This window comes from Bos indicus x Bos taurus, chromosome 21 (assembly GCF_003369695.1).
Source record: "Bos indicus x Bos taurus breed Angus x Brahman F1 hybrid chromosome 21, Bos_hybrid_MaternalHap_v2.0, whole genome shotgun sequence".
Classification (NCBI taxonomy): domain Eukaryota; kingdom Metazoa; phylum Chordata; class Mammalia; order Artiodactyla; family Bovidae; genus Bos; species Bos indicus x Bos taurus.
Genome location: NC_040096.1, coordinates 20,982,348 through 21,008,165, shown reverse-complemented (window position 1 = coordinate 21,008,165; position 25,818 = coordinate 20,982,348). Strand labels below are relative to the sequence as shown.

Sequence of the window (25,818 nt, the reverse complement as noted above, 5' to 3'; positions counted from 1 at the left end):
CTCGGCCGCCCCGCCCCGCCCCTGCCCCTGCCCCGGGTCTTATAAGGCTGTCCTGCCTTCAAACCTCCGAACTGCCCGCTGCCCGCCCCGGCCAGGCGCCCCCTGCAGCATGATCTGGAACACCAATCTCCGCTGGCGGCTGCCGGTCGCCTGCCTGCTCCTGGAGGTGGCCCTGATAGCCCTCTTCGGTGTGTTCGTGCGCTACGACATGGATGCCGATCCCCACTGGGTGCAGGAGAAGGTGATCAAGAACTTGTCCACTGACTTGGAAAACGAATTCTACTATCGCTACCCGAGTAAGTTCCGCCACCTTGCAGGTCACCCCCCCACAACCACCCCCCTCCCCCCGCCCCGGGCGGAGGGTCCTGCCTGGCCTCGGGCGGGAGCTGCCTGAGGAGATGCAGCCCCCAGCCCCCTGCCCCGTCCCTCTTAGGCTTCCCACTATGGAGACTTCCCAGTGTCTGGAGGTTAAGCTCGGGAAATGGCCAGGTGTGCCCAAATTCCTCGGAGACCTCCAACCTCTCTTCAGAGAGCCCTTCTTGATGTCTTCAGGAGACCCCAGCCAGTGGGTGACCTTGGCTCTCTTATCCAGCTGTGCCCAAACTCTCCGCCTTAAGAGGGTAGTTCCAACTTCAAGGGCTGCAGGGGTGGCTCATTGGCCTACCCGCCCTGCTGGCGTGCAGGACCACAGCACAACCATGTTTTGGCTTGGAGAGGGAGAGAAATGCCCCTGAATTCCCTGGCATCCGTGGTGCCGTGATTAACAGCATGGCCGTAGAGTCACCACACCTCACCTGTATCACGGCTCTGCCCTCAACCAGGTGGGTGACCTGTAGGCAAATGTCAACAATACACAGACTCGATTTCCTCATCTGTCCAATGGGGATAATAATGAGACCTACCCTACAGGAGTGGGGTGAGGCTGGCATGAGACATTGCACATAAAGTTCTGGCACTGTGCTGGGCATGGAGTCCTCACTTCATAATGCAGCAATTACTGGATGAGTACTAAGTGCAGACGCCCTAGGACTCAGCAGTTAGAAGAACTGGTGCAAGGTTACTTGGGTTGGCCCAACCTCTGGGGCCCCAGCCCAGGACTCTCTTCATGCCCTTGTGCTTTCTAGCTTTCCACACCATCTGCCAACAGCCAATGACAGTCTCTTTCTAATTGTTGGTACTCACAAAGTCATGGACTGTTAGTTTTAGAAGGGACCCTAAAGTTCATCTCCAACAGTCACCTATGCAAACTGATCTTCCCTCCATGACTTGTTTGTTGTTGTTCAGTCACTCGGTCATGTCTGACTCTTTGCAACCCCATGAACTGTAGCATGCCAGGCTTCCCTGTCCTTCACTATCTCCCAGAGTCTGCTCACACTCATGTCCACTGAGTTCATGATGCCATCCAACCATCTCATCCTCTGTCACCCCCTTCTTCTCCTGCCCTTCATCTTTCTCAGCATCAGGGTCTTTTCCAATGCCTTGGCTCTTAGCATCAAGGGACCAAAGTATTGGAGCTTCAGCTCCAGCATTAGTCCTTCCAGTGAATATTCAGGGTTGATTTCCTTTATTTAGGATTGATTAGTTTGATCTCCTTGCTGTCCAAGGGACTCTCAAGAGTCTTCTCCAGCACCACAGTTTGAAAGCATCAATTCTTTGGCACTCAGCCTTCTTTATGGTCCAACTCTCACATCTGTACATGACTATTGGCAATGTTATGACTCCCATTTTACAGACCAGGAAACTGAGGCCAGAGAGGGGACATGTCTTGCAAAAGTCACTCATCCAGAAACCTAGTGAGCTCCAGGGACCTGAACCCACCCTCCTGGACTGCTCTCCTCCCTTTCATTTCACCTTTCCTCTCTTCCCCTTCCCTACTGGTGGCTGTGACTAGGAGTTGGAACATAGGTGTGGCCCCAAACTTGGGTTCCCAGGCCTCAAGGCAGTTCCCAGGGGTATGGAGTGAGGGCCATCCCTTTTGGTTCTTTCTGGGTTCTTGGGTCCATGCTGTCGACACCTGTGCAGGCTTCATTTCTGCCCAGAGGATTAGAGGAGTCCTCTGGGCATCTCAGTTTTCAGAGAAGTCTAGCTCCAGCTGGCTCAAGCTGGGGCTCAGGGGTGCCTGAAGATGGCTCCCGGGGCATGGGCCCCTTGGCAAATAGCAGGCACAGAACCAGCTGGGGACCCGTCCTGGCAGTGCCCTGAAAGCCCAAGCTGCTGAACACGAACTTCTTCCTGGGCTGATGCTCCGGGCAGTGTCTGGCGAGGTTGGCCTGAGGAGAAGCCATCAGATCCTGGGCTCTTGAAGCTTCCCGGGAAAACAGAGGGAGAAAGGAAATGACCTAAGGCTGAGGATGCCACAGTTTCAAACACCTGAAGGTCTGGTTCAGCAGCAAGGTTCACCCTGTGCTCCTGGTAACCTGAACCTCAGATTTGTGCATTCCTCAAGCAGAGGGCAGTGTAACCTGGCAGTTGACTTTGGAATTAAACAGATATGGGCCCATCACTTTAAATGGAGTAAAGCGAAAGTGTTAGTAGCTCAGTTGTGTCTGACTCTTTGTGACCCCATGGACTATAAACTGCCAGGCTCCTCTGTCCATGGGATTCTCCAGGCGAGAATACTGGAGTGGGTTGCCATTTCCTTTTCCAGGGGATCTTCTCAACCCAGGGATTGAATCCAGGTCTCCTGCATTGCAGGCAGCTTCTTTACCATCTGAGCCACCAGCGAAACCCAAAATAGATTAAGCCACCTCCCTAATCACACTGAGTCTCAGTATGCTCATCTATGAAATGGGAATGTTATTTAATGCATAGGAACTCTTGGAAGATTGAAGATAATGGGTAGCCAGGAGGGCATGTCTCATGACATGAAGCCAGAGGACAGTAAATGTTGGTATCAAGCTTCCTCAGAAGGGACTGATGCTGTTGCTGAAGGTGTTTAAGTGCAGGCTTAGCATCCATTTAGTGATGTGTCTCCCCTGATAGCTCAGTTGGTAAAGAATCCACCTGCAATGCAGGAGACCTGGGTTTGATCCCTGGGTTGGGAAAATCCCCTGGAGAAGGGAAAGGCTACCCACTCCAGTATTCTGGCCTGGAGAATTCCATGGACAAGTCCATGGGGTGGCAAAGAGTCAGACACGACTGAGCGACTTACACTTCACGTCACTTCAGTAATGTGGCCAAGGAATATCTCTTTGAACGTGAGTTTGAACTACTATAGCATTTAATTTCCTTTGTGTTCTCCCCACTTGTTGTTCAGTCACTAAGTCATGTCCAGCTCTATTGCGACCCCATGGACTGTAGCCTGCCAGGCTCTTCTGTCCATGGGATTCTCCAGGCAAGACTACTGGAGTGGGTTGCCATTCCCTTCTCCAGAGGATCTTCCCAACCCAGGGATCAAACTTGTGTCTCTCTCGTTGGCAGGCAGATTTTTTACCACTGAGCCACCAGAGAAACCTTCCCACTCACAAACACTTTCTCCATACTCTGTCAGACGAGGAGTGTATTTGCTTCTATTTTATGTTGCCAGAGGTGGAGCTTAGAGATTTTCCCAGCTGGTCAGTGGCACAGGCAGGGGTGAGGCCAAGCCCTCACACTGCACAAAAACCGCTTCCCCCAATCTCTGTGGCATTGCCACTCCTCAACCACCTCTCCAGGAGGTTTTGCAGTGATGGGATGGTTCTGTGTCTGGCTCCGAGTTGTGGGAGAAGTGGACACAGAGTCATGGAAAATTGAGGGACTGGCCAGTGGACTTGAAAGGCAACAGTTTAGGCTGGGCTGGCCTATAGAGCATGGGAAGGGCCAGTCCCCAGGCTGCTGCAGGGCTGAGGAAGCGTTGGAGAGAGAGCTGCTGTTACCCACCAGCATGGGAAACTTGATCCTCAGATTTCAGAAATTTTCAAAACTTGGCCTTCTTTAGACCATCCCAAAAGAGAAAAGTGAACCAGGAAGGGGTCGCAGAACAGCTGTGTACTGGCGCCCCCTGGTGGCGGCTCTTAGAACTGGCCTCCAGGAGCCAGGCTTGCCCCTCAGGGACCTCCCGTGGTGGAGGGAATCTGCCTGGCTGCTCAGTCACTCACTACAGGCTGGGGAAAGTAGGGGAAGAGAGGCGTTGTCTTATTAACTTCCACCGACCCCCAGCAAGTCGCCAACCCAATGCAAAGCACCTGGTCAGTCTTGAAAGAGAAAAAGAGAAGTAGTAATTAATATAATTAAGCAATTGCTGAGGAGGAGAAGGGGACAACAGGATGAGATGGTTGGGTGGCGTCACCAACTCTATGGACATGAGTTTGAGCAAGCTTCAGGAGATGGTGAAGGACAGGGAAGCCAGGTGTGCTGCAGTCCATGGGGTCGCAAAGAGCCGGACACAACTGAGCGACTGAGCAACAGCAGTAAGCAGTTGCTGAGGAATCAGGCTTAGGCCCAGGGCTTTGATTGGATGACATTAAATGTGTACCACACACCTCTGAGTTCTGTTACTATTCCTCATTTTACAGAAAAAGAAACTTGAGGTCAAAGAGGTTATGTCCTTGCTCAAGGTCATACAATCTGAACCTTCAGACCATTAAAAAATATATATTTATTATTCATTTATTTGGCTGCCCTGGGTCCTAGCTGTGGCATGTGGGATCTGGTTCCCTGATCAGGGGTGGAATCCAGTACCCCTGCACTGAGAGCAAAGAGTCTTAGCCCTTGGACCATCAGGGAAGTTCTGGATCATTATTATTAAAAGCACTTTCAGTAGCATCAAACTCATTTGGCAGTCAATCCTAAAGGAAATCAACTGTGAATATTCATTGGAAGGACTGATGCTGAAGCTGAAGTTCCAATACTTTGGCCTCCTAATGCTTAGAGTCAGGTCATTGGAAAAGACCCTGATGCTGGGAATGATTGAGGGCAGGAGGAGAAGGGGGCGACAGAGGATGAGATGGTTAGATAACATCACCGACTCTATGGACGTGAGTGTGAGCAAACTCTTGGAGACAGTGAAGGACAGGGAAGCCTGGTGTGCTGCAGTCCATAGGGTTGCAAAGAATCGGACACGACTTAGTGACTGAACAACATTCGTATTCCAGTAAGGACCAGTTTAGGAGACAGAGAGAAAGGAGTAAGAGAGTGAATAAGGAAGGTGTGGAAAGAGAGCAAAGCTGGAGTCTGTGCACCTGAGGCTGGGGGGATAAGAAACAGATATCCACAGAAGGGTTAGAGACAGAGGTCAGGACAGCCGGGGAGTCACAGAGAAGGACGGAGAACTAGCGAGGTGGGGACTGGCAGGGAGAAGCCCTGAGAAGCCGTGCGCTCTCTGCTCTTTCGTCCCAGGCCACAGGGAGAACTGAAGGCAGCCCCCAGGAAGGCCGCCTCCAGTCTCTTGAGCCCCTGCCCGCCTGCTTCCCCCACCTCCAAACAGCTCACATATGGAAGTCTGTGATGCTGCCTTTTCCCAGGGGTTCCCCTCACCTCCTTGCCAACACTGTCCTTGTCTAATCTGCTTAATTCCGGCCGGCCAGTCCTCGGCTCCTGTCTCCCACTCATCGTTCCAACTCCCAGCTCTGTGTGCAGGTCTGCTGGACCTCAGACCCCAGCTCCATCCCGAATGGCCAGGCTCCATTGCGCCACACTACCCCGCCTGACACTTACCGCCACCACCCACACCCGGGGTCATGGGGTCATCTCAAACTCCCACGACCAGCCCTAGACCCAGCACCTCCCTCCCTCCCCAGCAACCTCTTCCTCCTTCCCGGCATTTGCTTTCGAAACTGTGGTCTGAAGGTGTCTCCTCCCTCTCTCTCCAGTCTGTCACCCATCAGTTTCTTCCCAAGAGTCACTATAACAGTCTCACACACTGGGAAACCCAAGCTGAGCTGCTGTTTGTTTAACTCTGTGCAAAAAGCAGCTCAGAGCACCGTGCTGGGGTGAGACCTACAGCTCTCTTGCATCAACTTCTGTGCCTCAACCCTTACCCAGCCTTAGGGAAGCCTGCAGGGGAGACAGATGAGGGCAACGGGGGAGGGGCAGGACAGCCTGAGCATCTCTGCCCGCCCACACTGTGGGCCTATCTACCCAGTGGGTAGGAGACATCAGACAGGAGAGGGTCTGCAGTCTCCCCTGATGGTGAAGTGCCACCTGGGGCCCTTGGCTGCTGCTCAGCTGGCATATCTGGCTACTCCTGAGACTACAAGAGTAATTATCCATTCATCCCTTCAGGGATATTTATGGAGCATCCACCTGGGGAATGCCCTAGGCAGTAGAGAATACCAGCGTGAACAAAATAGGCTTGGCCTGGACTCCTGGGGCTTCCCTGGTGGCTCAGCAGTAAAGAATCCGCCTACAGTGCAGGAGATGCAAGTTCAGTCCCTGGGTTGGGAAGATCCCCTGGAGAAGGAAATGGCAACCCACTCCAGTATACTTGCCTGGGAAATCCCATGGACAGGGGAACCTGGTGGGCTACAGTCCATGGGATCGCAAAGAGTCAGACATGACTTAGCAAATAAACCACCACCATTTGACTCCTTGGAGCTTTACGGTCTAGTGGGCTAGACAAACAAACTTAACTACCTAACTACAAATTGTTGTAAGAACTAGAAAAGAAAGAAGAAGGTGTCATGAGGGAGTGAACCAAGTTGAAACTCAGGGGTCTGGAAGGCCTCTGTGATGAGGTGACTTTTTGCTGAGATCCACAAGAAGAAATGGAGAAGGAAATGGTAACCCACTCCAGTATTCTTGCCTGGAGAATCCCATGGACAGAAGAAAAGAGTTGGGCACGACTGAGCGACTAAACAAGAAGAACAGAAGTTGCTGGCCATTCTGCAGGAATAGCGTCCCACGTGGAGGGCCCACCACAGGAAAAGATCCAGAGTGAGACTGAGCTCAGGGAGGCCAGTCCGGCTGGGGCACCAGAGGGAAGGGAGGACCGAGGAAAGGAAGAAGGAGACTGGCGGGAGGGGCCAGGCCAGGCCTGGTGAGCCCTGCAGTTCTCTCTTATTCAAAAATGTTTAATTGGGGAAATCATTCCGAATTTACAAAGAGTTGCTAAAACAAAAATAGTACAAAGAACACTATATACTCTTTTTAACTCCCATTAAGCATCTCTCTCTTTTCCCACATAAAAGCAACACGTACATACCGTTCCTTTTCCCCTGAACTAAGAGTCCGTTATACATATTGCGGTCTGGCTGCCTTAATTACTCCACTGTTTCCTAAGAATAGAGGTATTCTCTTCCATCACCACAGTAATCAACTTCACACATTTACACTGTATGCTACTTTCATATACTGTCCCTATACAATTTTGTCAGTGGACCCAATAAGAACCTTTGTGGCATTCCCCTGCACCCGCACCCACTCCCTACCCCAGCCAAATCCAGGACCCAGTCTAGGGTCAAGTATTGGATTTATTTGACCTGTCTCTTTAGCCTCTTTAACCTAGAACATTCCTGTGTAGGTAAGGCACCTAGCACGTGTCTGTCCTATAATAGATGTTCACAAGGGCAGCCTTTCTTTATCTTTTAAGACACTGATATTTTTCAAGAGTCCAGCTTCAACCCCTTTCTAATAGCATGTTTCTTTGTTTGGTGTTTCCTCGTGATTAGATTGGGATTGTGCCTTCTCAGCCAGAGCACCACATAGGTGTTGTGTCCTTTTCAGAATATCTTCCTGAAGGTGCACAATGTCCGCGTGTCCCCCACTGGTGACGTTTATTTTGATCACACCACCAAGATGTTGCCCAATTTCTCCACTGTATGGTTACCGGATGTTTTTTCACCCTCCTTTACAACTCATAAGACTCCTTTAAGACAACGCAAATACCTTGCTCTTCGTCAAAATTTGTCCCTGGATTTTAACATCCAGTGATGAAATCTTCATTGTGAAAATTGTGATTTTCCAGCTTCAGTGCTCATTCCACATTTAACTGTTGGGCTGTCAGCATCCTGTTGTAAGCAAGAACCCTCTCTGCTCTCTCTCTCTTAAAAAAAAAAAAAAAAACTGTTTCTGTTTTTTATGATTTTCATTTGTTATGGTACCTAATTATTTTGGCCAGTCAAGGGACTCCTAGGTCAAATGAGACTAACTTCTCCACAGCAGAAGAATGGAATTGCGCAGGTAAGGCCCTTGGCAAGGGCAGTGAAAGGGGGCTGTCATCTCTCAAAAGGGACGCTCAGGCATTCCTTGGCCTTAAAACCCAGTGGTCTAAGTGGTCTAAAGTGGGGGGGGGCTCTTACCTCCATCCCCCCAGCCAAGTCCACCCCAGAGGCTTTTTTTCTTCTAATTGAAGTACAGTTGATATACAATGTTATGTTAGTTTGTGCTGTATAGCAGTGATTCATTTATACATATATAACTGAATATGCTATGCAGTAGAACCTTGTTGTTTATCTGTTGTATACATAGCAGTTTGTATCTTATGATGTGATGGGGTAGTAGTGGCTCTTCTACTCGCAGCAGAGTCATAATTACTGCAGGAGCCTCAGGATCCAGATGTAGGGGTGGCGGGATGGGGGTTGGAGGGTGGCCCAGGCCCGGCCAGTGGCGGAGCAGACACAGGCTCAGCTGCGGACCGCGCTGGCCCAGACGCAGAGCTGCAGCGAGGGGCTTCGCTAGGCCACCGGGACTCTGGACTGTGTTCTCCCCACAGGCTTCCAGGACGTACACGTGATGATCTTCGTGGGCTTCGGGTTCCTCATGACCTTCCTGCAGCGCTACGGCTACAGCTCTGTGGGCTTCAACTTTCTGCTGGCGGCCTTCGGCATCCAGTGGGCGCTGCTCATGCAGGGCTGGCTTCAATCTTTTGACGGACGCTACATTCTGGTGGACCTAGAGAAGTGAGCGCGGCTCGGGCCGGGGGCGTAGAGCAGTGGGCGGGGCCTGCGCGGGAGGCGGGTCCAGGGGCGTGGCCCAGAGGCTTTGGGCTGTGAACTGGGTCTTCGTCTTCCAGCCAGGGTCCCCAGGGGCCCGGCAACATACACCCCCCACCCACAACACACACACACACACACACACACACACACACACACTCACTTCCTAATCAGTGAGTCTCCAGGGTGGGAGTTCTCATGGTAACTAAGTGCTGTTGGAGGGTTTCCTTCCTCCTAAGACACAGGCTGTAGGGATGCAAGGCTTTTCCCCAGAGTCCAAGTCCTGACTCCGCTCTGACATCTCAGGGCAAAGATCAAAATTTGCCCTGAGAGAAATCGGGCCATAGGACCCATGGAGGGGAGGGAGTGGGTGGCAGGCGAGCGGAAGGAGTGTGGGACTGCCTGAAGCAGCCTACTTAGGTTCATTGTAGAGGGGATATTGAATGGGGAATCCAGTTGCCTGTGTCCCCACCCACGGAACAGAGCAAAGAGCTGTGAGGCATGTGTGGAGTCCTAGGGCTGAAGCCCCTCCCTGCATCAGCCTCCGAGGGGGCCCCTGATCCCTATCTCTTCTCACCTCCATCCTCATCACTTTCGTCTGTGATAATCTTTTGGTCTGACAAGTACTACACTCCCTTCTATCAGGGAACTCAGCCCCTCCCTCTGTCTGAAGAGACCTCTTAGGAGCCTTAGTATGTTTCTTCCCTCAACACCACCACCAGGTTATACAGTAAATTTGCCAACTTGCCAAAACCCAGCTTGCCAAGCAGTCATCTCACTGAATGACTCATTTATCAAACTCTCCAGCCAGGGAAACTTAAGAAACTGTCAACAGTTTCCATTGCATGGTACAAAATCAACAGCCTTTGGGAGATTTCCCCCCTCCCTTCCCTTTTTAGTCAAGGTTTGGTTTATTGAAGGCTCTTTCTTTAAGTCCAGTTAGATTGTCTTCAATTTCTGTAGACATATGACGTTTGGCTAAAGAAAAGTACATTTTGAGAAAGTTGTCATTGGTGTGTAAAAACAAGCATTCATTAGCCTGCTTGGAAAACCAAATCCACAGAAAGGGTTTAGAGGCAAATTGGTATGAAACCACGTTTTTTTAAACATCTATTTTTAATTGGAAAATAACTGCTTTACAATATTGTGTTGGCATCTACTGCGCATCGCATGAATCAGCCATAGGTATACTTATGCCCCTTCCCTCTTGAACCTCCCTCCCCAAAACTACATTTAAAGTGCAAATCCCTGCTGTCACATACAGGACACCAATCAGATATCATAGGCCAGGGGCCTGAAATTTTAAACATATGTCAAATATTTGCAAAATGTTAATTCATTCGAGCCAATTAATGAATCCATGAATTAAGAGAAACAGGAAAAATAGTCGACTAGGTAGAAAATGTTTTGGAACCAAGAAATTGGTCTTTTTGTATATAAAATCCATGACATACATGCATATCATTCTACTGTATAAGATACACAGGAAATTCTCATTCCCAAAGCCATAGACCCAAAGTATAAAAGTGCCTGTGATATATTTAATTGGCCACCACAGCAAAATAGCTATGGCTAAATGCAAAACAGAACTATAGAGCTTTTTTAAATGTTCAAAGGAAATTATTGTAAACTTTTGTGGGTTAAATTTTTTAAACCAGTTATTTAACAGGTTAGTCACTTGACAACTTGAGTTTTGACAACTTGGTTTTGGGAGAAATGATTTTCAGCAACTTAGCTGGAGCCGATTTCTGGTGCCCAGGGCTGAGATGAACATGTAGCCCCCTAGACCTCACCTGAGGATCCTTCTCCTGGCTTCTGTCCTGCCCCTGCTGAAGAGTCCCAGATCCCACCTGTCCCTCCAGGGCTGTTCCCCAGACTCAAGGAGGACCTGTGTGCTCCTCAGCTTCCATTCTCAGGCCTTGCCTGAGATGTGACATCCAGATATCCATCTCCCAGGGGCTGATGGCCCAGGTATGGGCTTCTGTGTGCTCCCTCTCACTCCTTCCTAGGGGGTGATCTCTGCCAGGTGGTCTTCTGGCTGAGTTATGGAAATTTGGGCAAATAACTTGGCCTCTCTAAGTCTCCATTTCCCATGGAGAATAATGGCTAATAATGGTACCTGTTCCATGGGTCCAGGTGTGATACAGGAAGGCCTGTGCTGCACTGAACAAGCATTGAAGTGCCTGGCACTTAGCACCTGTCATCATGCATTCAGCCAGGCCCTGGGGATGCGGCAATGAACAAGGCTTATAGTGAAGAGACATTCCAGTGGACATCCTTTGTCTGGGGAGGAACCTTGAGGGGACAGAGCCCTGCCCCAACTCCACACACTGTCCCTACCATCAGCTGGCTTCTTACTTCTCACTTCCTGATTCACACACACACACACACACACACACACACACACTTGAGTATGGGGGAGGGGGCTCCTGTGGCTGTGACTGCCTTAAGGAAGTAGTAGCCCCTGCTGTCTTTATGAGGACCCTGGTTGACAACGCTCATGACTTGGAGGCCACACTGAGAGTCTGCCTTGGACTCCAGGACAGCTTTGCTGCTGGCAGGGCCCAAGGAGACCTGGGTTAGGCACAGCAGGCACATGGATGGAATCCGGATCCCCTCTGACCACATGGCATGCCTCTGCTGGCTGGCTGGGTTTTCAGGGTCCAGACTTAAGGAGGGCCTGCAAGCTCCTTGGCCTGTATTCTCTCTGCTGGCCTTCCTGTCCCCTCTCTCCACCCAGCCCCTAGCTCTCTACTGCCTGAAGGAAGGGCCTTCCTTCTTCCCTGGACATAAATCCTCTCTCCCAGGTAAGGTGAAGAGGAGGTCATGATGACTCAAACCCAAGCAAGGCCCTGGTAGCCAGCAGGAGAAGTGTGTGTAGAGATAAGGATTTGGAGGCAGAGACCACATCTGGTTAGAGGTATTGGGGAAGGCTTCCTGAAGAGGTGGTGGGTGAGAAGAGGTTTTGGAAGGGCAGGTAGAAAATGAAGGGCAGGACAGGGTCCCAAATACGGACCGGACGATATTCAACAACAGCAGCCAGATCACTTGGGTGCCTTGAGTACAAGCTGCCTGCAAGGAAGAGGGTGGGGCCTGAGATGGGCCCTCAAAGGAAGGGTGTGGTGGCATCTGGTATGTGCCACTGCTGTGCTGGATACTTCACAGGCTATTTCTTTGCATTCTTAGAGTAGCTCTAAGATGCTACATGCCCATTACCACAGATGGTGAAACTGAGGCTCAGCAAAGTTAGACCACAAGCCCAAACCCACAGGTGACCAAAGTTCAGATTTAACCCCAGAGCTTGAGTGCCACTTCTTGCTGTGGCCTCAGCCCCTCCCCTGACCTGTCTCCCCACAGCCTCATCAATGCGGACTTCTGCGTGGGCTCTGTCTGTGTGGCCTTTGGGGCAGTTCTGGGCAAAGTCAGCCCTGTCCAGCTCCTCATCATGACTCTCTTCCAAGTGACCCTCTTCTCAATCAATGAATACATTCTCCTCAACCTGTTAGAGGTGAGCAGAGCTCAGAACAGGGATGGTGGTGGAAGGGACACTTGGGGGGACAGGAAGGTGACAGAGAAAGAAAGGACTGGGGAGACAAGCCAGCTGGATTCAATTCAAGTTTGACCAGTCACTTAATCTTCTGACTCTCAGTTTCCCCAGCTGTAAAGCAGGAGAAATGACATATATTGAGCATCCACCCGGTACATCAATCCAGCAACTAGACAGAGTAGAGGTTCCTCACATGTTGGTTTTCTTCCTCCTTTCTCTTTTGGCCCAGCAGAAAGAAAGAATGGGATGTTCCTGCACATCATCTTGCACACACACATTCCCAGATTGCTCTGCCAAGAAAATGACCTGGTATACTGAGGGGGCACATCTGTAAGGAAGGTTCCCAGGGGAGTGGCCAAAGCAGACATGTACAGTTGCATGGGTTGCACACTGCACAACTCTGGAGGTGCCATTCACATGGACTTCTATGGCAGGAATGATGCCCCCTGAGGTTGACTAATTCACTGGCCAAGGTAAAGAGCATCCTAGGCCTCTGACTCTTGTTTAGACACCTCTTTGGCATATTTGCAGGAGTAGGGATTATTCAGGAACCCCATCCCTTTCTCATTCTCCAACTTCTCTATGTTTGGAGTCTGGCTAGAAACCCCCATGAGTTGTTTATTTTTTTAACATAGAATTTCTCAGAAGCAGGGTGATCATACTTGCACAGTGGTTCCTCAGTATCATCTGGGATTCAGTCTTTTTTGTTTCACTATTTTGAGCACATGATTTCCATTCTAATTTTTTTCTGTGCTGTGCCAAATGCAGGATCTTAGTTCCCCAACGAGGGATTGAACCCACGCCCTTGCAGTGGAAGCACAGTGTTAATGTTAATCTTGGGACTGTCGGGGAAGTCCCACCCCCAGGGGTTTTGCTTTCAGACGACCCTATATTCAGTCACTCATTTTGTCATTGTTTTCCTCTACCACACTATCATATTCCTTCTTCCTGACTCATCTCCCTGTCATCGTCCTTTTTTTTTTCGGCCATGCCAGGTGGCATGTGGGACCTTAGTCCCCTTACCAGGGATTGAACCTGTGCCCCCTGCAGTGGAAGCACAGAGTCTTAACCACTGGACCACCAGGGAAGTCCCTCCCTGTCTTCATCCTTGCCTGATCCACCACCTCAAGCTAGCTAATCTCCACCAGCAGCTGTGGGGACCTGTTAATAATGCATATAAGACCATTCCTCTGATTAAAACTCTGATTTTTTTTTTTTTAATTTCACTTCAAATCAAATCTAAACTTGTTTTAAGGCCCTACATGTTCTGGCCTCAGCCTTTCCTCTAAGCTTATCATCTACTCTCTCCCCATCTTTCTGTGATTTGACCATATCCTGTGGTCTGCTTTTCAAATACCCAAGCTTGGTTCCACCTCACGGCCTTTGCACTTACTGCTCCCTTTGCCTGGAGCGCTCATCTCCCTGGTCCTTTTCATTACTGAGGTCTCAGCTGCAGTCTCACCTCTTCAGAGAGGCCCGCCCAGGTTCTCCTACCAGTGCTGCCCTCTCCCTTACCTCCTTCTAGTCACTATCCTTGACTTATTTTCTTCAGAGCATTTATCCTTAAGGGAAAATAAGAGTGAAACCTTATCTGTCTGGAGACTATCTCTATTCCTGGCACTTGGCCCAATGCCTAATAAATTATCGAGAAGTATTTGTCAAGGAAATAAATTTTGGATTTACATGTCAGGCAGTGCTCCAGGCAGTGGGATACAGGAGTGAGCAGGACTTTGTTTCAATCCCAAGGAACTCACAATCTGGTGAGGGGGCCAGGAAGCAAACAATGACCAGACAGTGAGACAAGGATGGAGTTCCAGGGCTAGGTGCCCTGGGGGGTGGGGAGGAGGACCTGAGCCAGCACATGGCAGGCCAGGGAGGCTTCCTGGAGGAACAGTTGTTAAAGCCAGAAGTCAAGTAGATAATCAGGCAAAGGAATGAGCAAAGGTATTTGAGGCAGAGGGAATGGGGGTGGGGTGCTGGGGGGGCAGGAAGGAGCATGGATCATCAAGACTTTCATAGACTGTGTTGAAGAGTCTCAACTTTATCATGAGGGCAATAGGGAGCTATGGAAAGTTCCAGGCAGGAGAGGGGCATGGTCAAATACATGCTATGGAAGTGTCACTTTGGCTGTGGTGAAGAGAACAGTTGGAGGCAGAGAGTCAAGAGGCTGTGTTAGTCACCCTGGTGAGAAGTAATGGGACCGGGTCTGGCCTAGGACAAAGAGAAGAAAGTGGATCATAAGCGAGTTATAAAAAAGGTGAATAAACCAGCCTTGGAGACTGGTTGGGGTGGGTAGAGAGAAAGAAGCTAGCCTAAATGAGGAGGTACACAGGGGAGTCAATAGATGAGATCTGAAACTGACTGAGAAGTAGTACCTTGGGTGTGAGTTTAGAGGCAGAGAAGGCTTCTTTGACCTTCAAAACCCCTCTCTGATCTGCTGCAGAAATTCCCTCAAATGCATGACAGTGTTTGGGCCTCTCCTGCAGCCAAGTTGAAACACAGTAATCACCGCTGACAATCAAGGAGCACTTGCCCTTGCCTGGGCCCTGCTCTGAATGCTTCACGTGGGTTATCTCATTCAATCCTTCTCTCTGAGCTAGGCACAGTTATTACTCCCATGTTACAGATGAGAAAACTGAGACTCAGAGAGGGTAAGGGGCTCCCCCAAGGTCACACAGCTAATAGAGGCACCCACCAGGCTGGGAGTCAGGAAAGAGGTATGTCAACAATTCAACAACTAGCCCTGTGACATTGGATGACACGCTTACCTCTCTGGTTGGGTTTCCCATCTAGAGGGAAGAAGCAGGTCTGTGATTTTTTTTTTTAATTTATTTTGCCTGTACTGGGCTGTCACTGCTGTATAGGCTTTTCTTTAGTTGCAGCTAGTGGGGCGTCTCTTCGTTGCAATGTATGAGCCTTTCATTGTGGCGGCTTCTCTTGTGCAGCACAGGCTCAGTAGCTGTGGTGCATGGGCTTAGTTTCCCCGTGGCATATGGGATCTTCCCGGACCAGGGATTGAACCCATTTCTCCTGTACTGGCAGGTGGATTCTTAACCACCAGGGAAGTTCCCCACTTTAATTTTCACTGAAGTATAGTTGAGGAGGGGATCCCCACTTCCTCCCCTTCCCAGTTGATGGGTCTGCCAGGGCCCTGGGCTTCCTTCTGTAGCCTGTACCTCCTTGGAGACAGCTGCACCTCTGTCTGTGTGTGGGGAGGTGGGGGTGGGAGAGTGTCAGAGGAGGGAGGGAGAGGAGGGTCAGACCCTGACAGTACCCTTGTACACATCCACCAGGTGAAGGATTCAGGGGGCTCCATGACCATCCATGCATTCGGCGCCTACTTTGGGCTCACAGTGGCCTGGATCCTCTACCGCCCTAACCTACACCTCAGCAAGGAGAGGCAGAGTTCTACGTACCACTCGGACCTCTTTGCCATGATCGGTGAGAGCTTCCATAGCGATTGAGGGGGCCCCCATGATGACCGAGGGCTGCCGTGCTACCGTGGTGGGTGAGGGTCACCATGAGCATTTCAGGCTGCGGTGATCATACCTCATCCCCACATGGTCTGGTGGGTGGCTGCCAGTTCCCTTCGGAGAACGGGCAGGGAGAGGTTGCCTATAGATATTTCAAGGATCCCAGTTACTTGTCCCTTTTCCCCACGGGGCTGGGAGAAGTCGGTCACTCATCCTGTGTGTTCCCTCGAATGCCCCAGGGCAGACACAGTGATAACCAGGAAGTGCGTCCAGCCCTGATCTCAGCAAGGTGTACGTGCCTATTTCCTGTGTCCATTCATTCCAGAGAACACATATCAGCTACCTTCTCTGGTCCTTTAAAACTCAGCCCTGCCTTCACGGAGCTCCTGACAGGGTAGTAGAACAGATGGCCATGCAACTTGATTATCTCCCTACAGTGGAGAAAAAGATTCTCCCTCAAGGTGCCTGGGCAGCAGGGTGGGAGGCATTTCACCAAGTTGTGGGGTCAAGGTAGACTTCCTGGGGCGGAGTGAAAGATTAAGAGGGCATTAGGTAGTGAGTAAGGCAGGGAGGGCCTTTCAAGATGAGCCCCCAGCACGAATAAAGTTCCAGGGGAGGGAAATGGCTGGGCTGTGTGAGTCACTTGATATCTCTGGAGCTAAAGGACAGGATGTCTGTCCAAGCTCCGTCAGGCCCATCTAACGCCCCTTCTTCTGGTTCCACTGACCCTGTCTGGTCTGGCCAGGCACCCTCTTCCTGTGGATGTACTGGCCCAGCTTCAACTCGGCTATATCCAATCACGGAGATGCTCAGCACCGAGCGGCCATCAACACCTACTGCTCCTTAGCAGCCTGCGTGCTCACCTCAGTGGCGCTGTCCAGCGCCCTACATAGAAAGGGCAAGCTGGACATGGTGAGTGGGGTGGGGGCGGGGGAACCTTGGGGGAAGCTGTGGCCACAACTGCCTGTGCCCAGTGGGCACTGATCACCACGCCCTGCCAACAACTCAGTGAAGCAGGCAGCATAAGGATTATTGCACCCATCTTGCAGATGAAGAAACTGAGGCCCCGAGAGAAATGATTTGTCCAGATGACACAGTTGGCTTTAGGCAGAGCCCAGAACCAGATTCGTGGAGGTTCTATCATGCTGGCTGCCCTGGATGAACTGGCTCCTTCTCATCCTCCTCTCCCCACAATGCTGACATTAGTTCTGGACTGAGCAACCCCCCAAAAAACCAGCTTCTGGCCCTCAGCCTTCCTAGCTCTGCCCCTACCTGCCCCCTCCACGCGCTCAAAAGAGAACCCCTTCAAAACACTTGGGACGTCTGTGGGGCTGTGGTGTTGCCCAGTGTCCTTCATATCATGCCACTGGGACACATGTTCCTGTCATTCCGGGGGGAGTAATGGGTGTTGGTAGATTTTTCTATAGAAAGAGGACCACCTCTCTCTCTGATATTCTTTTTTATTTATTTTTTATTGCACTGGGTCTTCATTGCAGTGCTCAGGCTTAGTTACTCGGAGGCATGTGGGATCTTAGTTCCCCAACCAAGGATCAAACCTGCGTCCCCTGCATTGGAAGGTGGATTCTTAACCACTGAACCATCCACGAAATCCCACCATCTAATACTCTGACACTAGCTTCTAGACCCAGGCACCTATGTGCCAAGATGCTGCCAGGAGTGTGTGTTACTCCGGGACACAGCCTTGAGCCCCGGGATGCACTGGTCAGTCACTGTACAGAGAGATGGGGAACAGGCACCGGGGGGAGAGAATCAGACACACTTGTGTGGGCATATGCAGGGAGGGACATGGAAGAGGATGAAGGTCAGGGGCTCTGGCTCCACACGGACCTGGATCAAGACACCTTTCTGCCCTTGGCTGGCCGTGTGGTCTTCGACAAGTCCATGAACCTCTCCCGTGCCTTACTTTCTTCACCTGAAAACATGAAAAGGTAACCGTAATCGCCTCCTGGGCTTGTTGTGGAGATGAAACATAGTCCTTGCAAGCCAGCACCGTGGTCCATGGCACAGGTAAGTCCTCAGAGAGTCAGCCGGTGCGCCTGTAGGCTCGCAGATTCTGCCGCCAGCACACATGTGTACAGAGGCCATCAGACACACGAACCTGGGCACACTTTTGTGTCTGGGCACCCAAATCCAAAGAGGACATGCAGGTGGGCTGAAGGAACCCATGGACACAAGCACATGTGCACATAGAAAATGCCCCGAGTGCTGGTGAGAGTGGCAGGTATACAGACAGCACAGGGGTGGCTGTCCCAAGCCCGGGCTCAGGCTGGAGTCCTCTGTAGTCTCCTGGCTGGCTGAGATGCATGGGAGCCATCTCTGGCTCCCAGGCGGCCCACCACGCACAGATCAACTTGGGCCCTAGGTCAGCTCCTCCAGGACGCTACTCTGGGAGAGGACTGAGTTCCTGCCTGCTCTGCCTGCCCTGCCCAGGTGCACATCCAGAATGCGACGCTCGCCGGAGGAGTGGGCCTGGGCACCGTTGCCGAGCTGATGGTTCTTCCTTTCGGCTCCCTCATCATCGGCTTTGTCTGCGGCATCGTCTCCACCCTGGGTTTTGTGTACCTGACGGTGAGAGCTCCAGGGCCAGGGACTGGGGGGTGCGGGTGGTTTCTAGGGAGAGGGTGGGGGCTGGGTCTCTGTGTATTTGGGGCTTCCAGAATCCCCAGACTCCCCACAGCCTGCCACAGCCCCCTGCCTGAGCAACACTCATCGCCCTGTTTCCAGCCATTCCTGGAGTCCCGGTTGCACATCCAGGACACGTGTGGTGTTCACAACCTGCACGGCATTCCTGGCATCATAGGCGGTATTGCGGGCGCAGTGACGGCAAGCATCGCCAACATTGATCTGTATGGGGAGGAAGGGTAAGAATGGAGGCGGTCCCTCCTTCCTTCTCCATTCCTCCTTCCTACTGTTTCTCTAGGGTCCAAGACTAACTCTGTCCCCTTTCTCACCCACCCCGGACCACTATTTCATGGGCCTCTCTCCTCAACCTCTGTCCTTCCATAAGAATCTTAGAGACCATCTGATCTTTCTAGTGCCCCCATTCTGCAGATGGAAAGGCTGAGGCCCAGAGGTTATTGAGCCTTTGTGTCCACTCATGCGTGTGGGGTGACAGCGGGTAGTCACTTGGCCTCTCCAGGGGATCCTGACCTGCTTCCTGTCTCTACCCCAGGCTTGCCTATGCCTTTGGCATTGAAAGATCCAAATTAAACTGGAGCCCAAACATGCAGGGCAGGTTCCAGGCTGCCGGGCTCTTTGTGTCACTGGCCATGGCCCTGGTGGGCGGCGTCATCGTAGGTGAGTGGGGGTGACCATGCCAGAGAAGCTGGGGCCCTGTGGTTGGGGGACCCAAGAGTGTGTGCCAGAGGTCACCTGGAGCCCCCAGGAACCCTTTGTCTCTGCACTGATGGCTCTGAGACCGGGAGGATTTTTCCAGTTGAGGGGAAAGTCTGGGTAGGCAGAGAAGAAGTCATTCTTGACCTCTGGGACCTCCAACTTCCTTTAGGGGTCATTCTGAGATTACCATTCTGGGGACAAGCACCTGATGAGAACTGCTTTGAGGATGCAGTCTACTGGGAGGTGAGTTCTACCGACTTGTCCCGGGGCTCCTCTCCATGGACCCCATCAGCTGGGCTGGGGCCTGGGAAGCCGGAAGCTGAGGGTTGGGGGACAGAGCTCGTGTCCTCTGCTCCTTTATCCAGGAGGCTGTCCCCTGGGGGGTTAAAGGCTTCATTCTACAGCATGTGTAGAATGAAGCACGCTCAGTCATGTCCAACTCCTTGCGACCCTACGGGCTGTAGCCTGCCAAGCTCCTCTGTCCATGGGATTTCCCAGGCAAGAATACTGGGGTGGGTAGCCATTTCCTTCTCCAGGGAAATCTTCCCAACCCAGGGATCAAACCCACGTCTCTTGCATCTCCTGCACTGGCAGGTGGGTTCTTCTACCGCTGAACCACCTTGGAAGCCCTCATTCTAGAGCAGTACTTTCCAAAGTATAGTGCTCCCTAGAACAGCAGCAGCAGCAGCATCTAGGAACTTGTGAGAAATATAAATTGGCCAGAGGTCAAAAATGACTTCTTTTCTGCTTACCCAGACCTTCAAGTGCCACTCAGACCTCCTAATTTCAAAGCTCAAGGGGCAGGGCCCAGCCCTCTGTCTACAAGCCCTCCACATGATTCTGATGAAAAACTCATCTGTGAACCAACCAACTAAGACCAGTGGTTGGGCCCTAAATGCATGCTGGAATCACGTGGGGGTCTTTAGAAACTTCCCAGGCCTCAGACTTGAAGTTCACTGGTCTTGTGTGGGGCCTGGAAATTAGCATTGTATTTAAAATTTGCCAGGTGAATCTAATATATGGCCTGGGTTAAGAATCGCAGTGCAGTCTTCAGCTTCTGTGGCCATAAATACCACCTGGTGACCTGGTAAAAACTCAGTTTCCCAGACGTTAGCCCAGAAATTCAAATTCAGTAGGGCCTGGACTCTGCATGGAAACTAGCTCCCAGGTGATCTTGTACTGACACTCCCCTAAGCCTCTAGAACAGCGTTGGTACAAAATCTAACTTGAGAAACATTGTTCTAGAAGCTGAAAGTAGTAGAATGTCACAGAACTCACCTTTTAAAAATATGCCATAATCCGGGCTTTCTGTGACTTCAGGGGGGCCTTCCTCCCCACGAATCATCATGACAGGTATTTGCCTGTGTTAGGAGATGGGGAATGAAACACAGGGTCCTTCTTGTCTCCCAGCCTTCCCCCTCATGACAAGGGCAGTGACCTAGCCTGTGTCTGTGGCCCCTGGGACAAAGGTCTGCCCAACATGTTCCTTCTTTTGGCTATTTGTTTTATGATTAAAGTATGGTTCATTTGCAATATTAAATTAACTCCAGGTGTACAGCATAGTGATTCAACATCTTAATAGATTACACTATATTTAAAGTTACTATAAAATAACAGCTATATTTCCCTGTGCTGTACAATATATCCTTGTAGCTTATTGATTTCATTCATAGTTGCTGGCTTGTACCTCTTAATCCCCTGCCCCATTTTGACCCTCCCTCCTTCCTTCTCCCTGCTGGTAACCTCTAGTTTATTCTCCATATCAGTGAGTCTGTCTCTTTTCTGTTATATTCATTCATTCTAAAAAATAAATATTTTTTAGATTCCATATATAAGTGATAACATACAGTGTTTTGTCTTTGGTTTATTTCACTAAGCACCCTCTATGTTCATCTATTTTGTTGCAAATGGCAGAATTTCATTCTTTTTTATAGCTGAGTAATAGTCCACTGCATATCTATATATACACCACATCTTCCTTTTCCATTTATCTGTTGTTGGGTGCTTAGGTTGCTTCCATATCTTGGCTCTTGTAAATAATGTTCCTGTGTACATCGGCATGCATATATCTTTTCAGATTAGTATTTCCATTTTCATTGGATATATATCCACTAGTGGAATTGATGGATCATATAGCAGTTCTATTTTTAGTTTTTTAAGGAACCTCTATACTGTTTTCCATAGTGGCTGCATCAATTTACATTCCCACCAACACTGCACATGGGTTCGCTTTTCTCACATCCTCACCAACATTCGTTGTGTGCTTAACTGCTCAGTTGGGTCTGACTCTTTGCGACCCCACGGACCATAGCCCACCAAGCTCCTCTGTCCGTGGGGATTCTCCAGGCAACAATACTGGAGTAGGTTGCCATGCCCTCCTCTAAGGGATCTTCCCAACCCAGGGATAGAACCCAGGTCTCTGTAGATTTTTTGATGACAGCCATTCTGACAGGTGTGAGGTGATGGCTCATTGCGGTTTTGATTTGCATCTTTAATGATTAGCTGGCTCTGTATTTTAAAAATCATACCAGAACTTTTCAGGATAATCTTAACTAATATCCACTAAAAACCAATATTATGTACATGACTAATAAGCCTTTTAAATTTGCTCTTTAAATTATTTTTTAAATTATAACATGAATAGAAGCTCATTAAAGAAAATCTGGAAATAGAGATAAATAGAAATTCCATCACCCTCATTCAAGCACTATTAATATTTTGGGTATATTTCCTTCCAGCCTCTCCTTTTTAAATCTACATGGACTTTTCTTAAATAGCTATGATATTATACTTGATTTCATATCCTGCTCTTTTTCTTTCTCTATCATAAGAACTGTTTTGTGTTATTACATTATGAATAAACTTTATTTTTTAGCAGCATAATTATTTTCATCCTATATATGAAGTGGGAACTTAAATTATTTCAGACACCACAATTAGAAACCACACAGATTTAAGGTTAATGAAATAAACTAAAAAAACAGAAGTATCCATTCCCATACACAGAAGTTCACTCTTGGTTTCACTTTTTTTCTTCTTCTTCTTCTTCCTTTTCTGTGGGATTCTAGTTTTCTCATTAGGGATTGAACCCAGCACCCACAGCAGTGGACGTGCCAAGTTCTAACCCCTGGCCCCCTGGGGAATTCCCTCTTGGTTCTGTTTTGTTGTTTTTTTTACATTGTTGTTGTTTCAGTTGCTAAGCTGTGTCCGACTCTTTTGTGACCCCGTGTGGCCCGCCAGGCTCCTCTGTCCATGGGACTTTGATCTTCATAAATTATTCTCAGTTCACACCTTCTCTGTGCTGTATTATCAGCAGTGCTCAGTTTCAAGCCACACAATCCCATGCCATTGGGAGTAAGCCACCATCAGGCCATTCTCATGGCCCCTGGCCTCTGGCAGTTTACCTGGGAGACGAGGTGACTTCCCAGAGGACAGAAGTGAGGCAGATGTCCCCCAGGAGCACAGGTGAGGGCATCTTTAGGATCAAAGCTAAGCCTTGAGGCCAAGGCTGGGCTGATCTCTCCCATCCATACTCCATCTACCAATCCACTTGCGGCTGCCCCTACATCCCCACTCCCCACCCCAACCTCACTCTTGGGCCATCGTGGAGTTCGGGGAGCTTGCCAAGCTGCCTCTTACCTGGTGCATTACTAGTCCTCTTTCAGAAGTGCGTTTGGCACAATTGGAATCCCCCCAGGCTGGGATATCAGCCTCTTGCGTGCATGTACAACTCTTACCGTCACTGTGCACTTCACTTGGACCCCTTTCCTTTGCTCTAGTGGGGCAAGGGCTGTGTCCTGCTTGGCCTTGCTGTGCCCAAGCACCCTGGACAGTGGCTAACTGAACTAGGAGCAGGACACGTGTGTGAAGGATTGCCCTGCTTCATGGCATGCAAACTGCACGGTGATCACAAGGTGGCGCCCACCACACACTGTTCGCTGCTCCTGGCCTTGCCCAGGCTGTTCCAGTTCCACCAGCGACACCTGCCCGACCTGGGCAGGGCCCTCAGAGCCGCCGCCTCTCTCTGCAGATACCCAAGGAGCCGAAAAGCACTGCCCTCCGTTCTGAGGACTCCAGCATCAAGCCCCCAGAACCTTAAACTCCCGGGGCAAGAGAGAAGCAGGTGAGCATGGGTTTGGCTTGTCCGTGGGGGCCCAGCTCTGGGAATCAGATGCCACTAGCAAAGGGGAAGAAGGAAAGCATCAAGAACTGAGGATGTGAGCTTCGCCTGCTAGCGTCATGCTGGGGTTGGTGGGAGAGGCACCTGGTGTCAGACCGTGTGCCTACTGGACAGACACAGGAATCTGTGGAAGGCATTCTGGACTGGAAAGAATATACGGAAAGTGACCTGGGCACACCCATGGCTTTGCTGCTTACTGCCTGTGTGACTTTGAGGATCTCTTCACCCCAGAGACTGAGCCTCAATTTCCTCATTTATTAAAGTGGAAATGACAGAGCTGGCTCTATTCAGTTGATCAACTCAGGCAAGAACCTTTTTTCCTTCCTTCTCATTCTCCTTCCTTTTTCTTTTTCATCTACTAACATTTCCTTGCTCCCTCTGTGAGATGCACCAAGCCCTTTTTCATACCGTTTGCACCTGACACCTTAGAGATCTCTACAAGTGCAATGATTTCCCACTTTTCTTTTCTAAAGATTTTTTTTTTCTTTGATGTGGACCAGTTTTCTAAAAGTCTTTATTGAATTTATTACAATAAATATTGCTTCGGTTTTATGTTTTGTTTTGTTTTATTTTGGCCACAAGGCATGTGGGATCTTAGCTCCCCCACCAGGAATTGAACTTGCACCCCCTGTATTTGGAGGTGAAGTCTTAACCACTGGGCTTCCAGTGGAATCCCAACTTCCCTCTTTTTAATGCGTGTGTGCGTTTATGCTCAGTCGTGTCTGACCCTGCAACCCCCTGAACTGTAGTCCACAAGACTCCTCTGTCCATGAGATTCTCCAGGCAAGAATACTGGAGTGGGTTGCCATTTCCTCCTCCAGGGGATCTTTCCAACCCAGGGAGAGAATCTGTGTCTCTTGAATCTCCTGCATTGGTAGGTGGATTCTTTACTACTGTGCCACCTGGGAGGCTTTTTTAATAGATGAGGAAATTAAGGCTCAGAGAGGTTCAGGCGCTTCAAAGCCAACACAGCACATGTGGAGGAACTGGGGTCTTTCCAGGTCACTATCATTGCTCTTACCATAGCTATTTGACCTCCTTGGAGACCAGAGTTTGCAAAGAACTGTTTCTGGGACAAAAGGCTGAGTGATGTGGCAGGAGGGGTTGCTAGGGATTAAGGAAAGGGAAAAGCGAGACTGTGACCAGCTGCTTCTGATGCTGCCCATCTCGTCCAGAAAAGGAAAAGGTGCCTGAGGGGCTTTGGGCAGGACTTGACAGTGGCCCGCTGCTCTTGCCTCTCTCCCTGCAGGCTCCACAGATTGTTCTGGTGCTCCCCAAGGAGCCAGTGCTGACCAAGCTGGAAGCACAAGAGCAAGGCGAGTGGCGCCCCTCCTGCTGGCCTGGTCCAGGGCGCCTCCATCTCCCCCTCCGCCTTCATCCCAGGGGGCCTGCCTGAGAATGGAGGAGGAGCTGTAGGCAAAGTGGGCATCCAAGCCAGGTTCCAGCTGCAGGAGGCCTGCCACTGGGGGTCTTGGTGGTCACATCCTGAGAAAAACAGGCAGGAGTGGGGCTGGGGGCTGGAGTGGACCCGAGTCCTCCTCAGAGACATCATAGCTGCCAGCCAGTGTCTGCTGAGCTCTTCCACCCCCTGCCTGCCTGTAAGCCAGTGTCTTCCATACCCCCTGAATCCCCTAGACCTCTCTGTGCCATGCAGATGGTGGCCTCCGTGAATAAATATGCCTGGTGTTCTTTGTAGAATGGGTGTGAATTCTCCAACAGGGCCAGTTTGAGGGGGTGTGAGTCGCTTGGTTATATCCGGTTCTTTGCGACCCCATGGACTATAGCCTCTGTCCATGGGATTCTCCAGGCATGAATACTGGAGTGAGTTGTCATTCCCTTCTCCAGTTGACCTTCCTGACCCAGGGATCGAACCTGGGTCTCCTGCATTGCAGGTGGATTCTTTACCACTGAGCCACCAGGGAAGCATAAGACCCAAGAAACCTCCAGACTCAGTCCTGACCCCCTACACCCAGCTGCCACTCACACTGCAGGGAAAACCATCCTAGGCTCAAGAGGAAGAATTTGGGGTGCTGGAGTCGGCTCAGCCTGGAGTGCCCCCTAGCAGAGCTCAGCTTTTAGACTGAGCTCTTTCCCCAAGACCCCTCCTTACTTCATTCACATCCAACCACCCCCCAGAAACACCCATTGCATGAAACCATGCCCATGTGCCCTCCATGTGACCGGGCACCCTTTCAAGGGCACTCAGGCAGGGTGAGGGGGTAGGGAGATAGGGCTTTTGTGGTCAACTCCCCCTCCCCCAACCCTTCCCACTTTCCTCCCTGCCACTCTAGCCCTGCTTTCCCTCCACACTGAGAGAAACTTGCAGCCATTCAGATCTTCCCATCAGTCATTAAGGCCTGCCACCACCCGGGTCAGAGTAACACACAACTCTAGCCCCCTGGGGGCTCACAG

At 50.5% G+C, this 25,818-nt stretch overlaps 1 protein-coding gene and 1 long non-coding RNA gene across 4 annotated transcripts in view; one reads left to right on the top strand and one right to left on the bottom strand.

The window, feature by feature from the left end:
- Window positions 1-25,101, top strand: RHCG (Rh family C glycoprotein). 2 transcript variants are annotated; one of them, XM_027521126.1, is made up of 11 exons: window positions 1-296; window positions 8,630-8,816; window positions 12,207-12,357; window positions 15,690-15,837; window positions 16,615-16,781; window positions 18,321-18,458; window positions 18,615-18,751; window positions 19,063-19,187; window positions 19,396-19,469; window positions 23,257-23,349; window positions 24,656-25,101. In XM_027521126.1, exons 1-10 carry the CDS (start codon window positions 110-112, stop codon window positions 23,323-23,325), a joined length of 1,383 nt encoding a protein of 460 aa, XP_027376927.1. In that variant the 5' UTR covers window positions 1-109; the 3' UTR covers window positions 23,326-23,349; window positions 24,656-25,101. The 2 variants fall into 2 exon arrangements, with proteins under 2 accessions (XP_027376927.1, XP_027376928.1); XM_027521127.1 differs by lacking the exon at window positions 24,656-25,101 and adding an exon at window positions 23,521-23,932.
- Window positions 18,649-25,818, bottom strand: part of LOC113879545 — a 68,966-nt gene continuing 61,796 nt past the window's right edge. Inside the window, exons 3-4 of one of the 2 annotated variants that reach the window (XR_003507376.1) lie at window positions 20,505-20,587; window positions 18,649-18,734 (exon numbers count right to left, since the gene is read on the bottom strand). This is a non-coding gene — a long non-coding RNA (uncharacterized LOC113879545). The remainder of the gene's footprint in view (window positions 18,735-20,504; window positions 20,588-25,818) is intronic. The other variant, XR_003507375.1, reaches the window with a different exon arrangement.

What these genes read in the sequence shown, in the direction of transcription:
- RHCG (XM_027521126.1), top strand. Translation starts at nt 110, where the DNA reads ATGATCTGGAACACCAATCTCCGCTGGCGGCTGCCGGTCGCCTGCCTG. An exon ending in GATCTGTATGGGGAGGAAGG is followed by an intron (nt 18,752 to 19,062) that starts GTAAGAATGGAG and finishes TCTCTACCCCAG; the next exon opens with GCTTGCCTATGCCTTTGGCA. An exon ending in AGGATGCAGTCTACTGGGAG is followed by an intron (nt 19,470 to 23,256) that starts GTGAGTTCTACC and finishes CTCTCTCTGCAG; the next exon opens with ATACCCAAGGAGCCGAAAAG.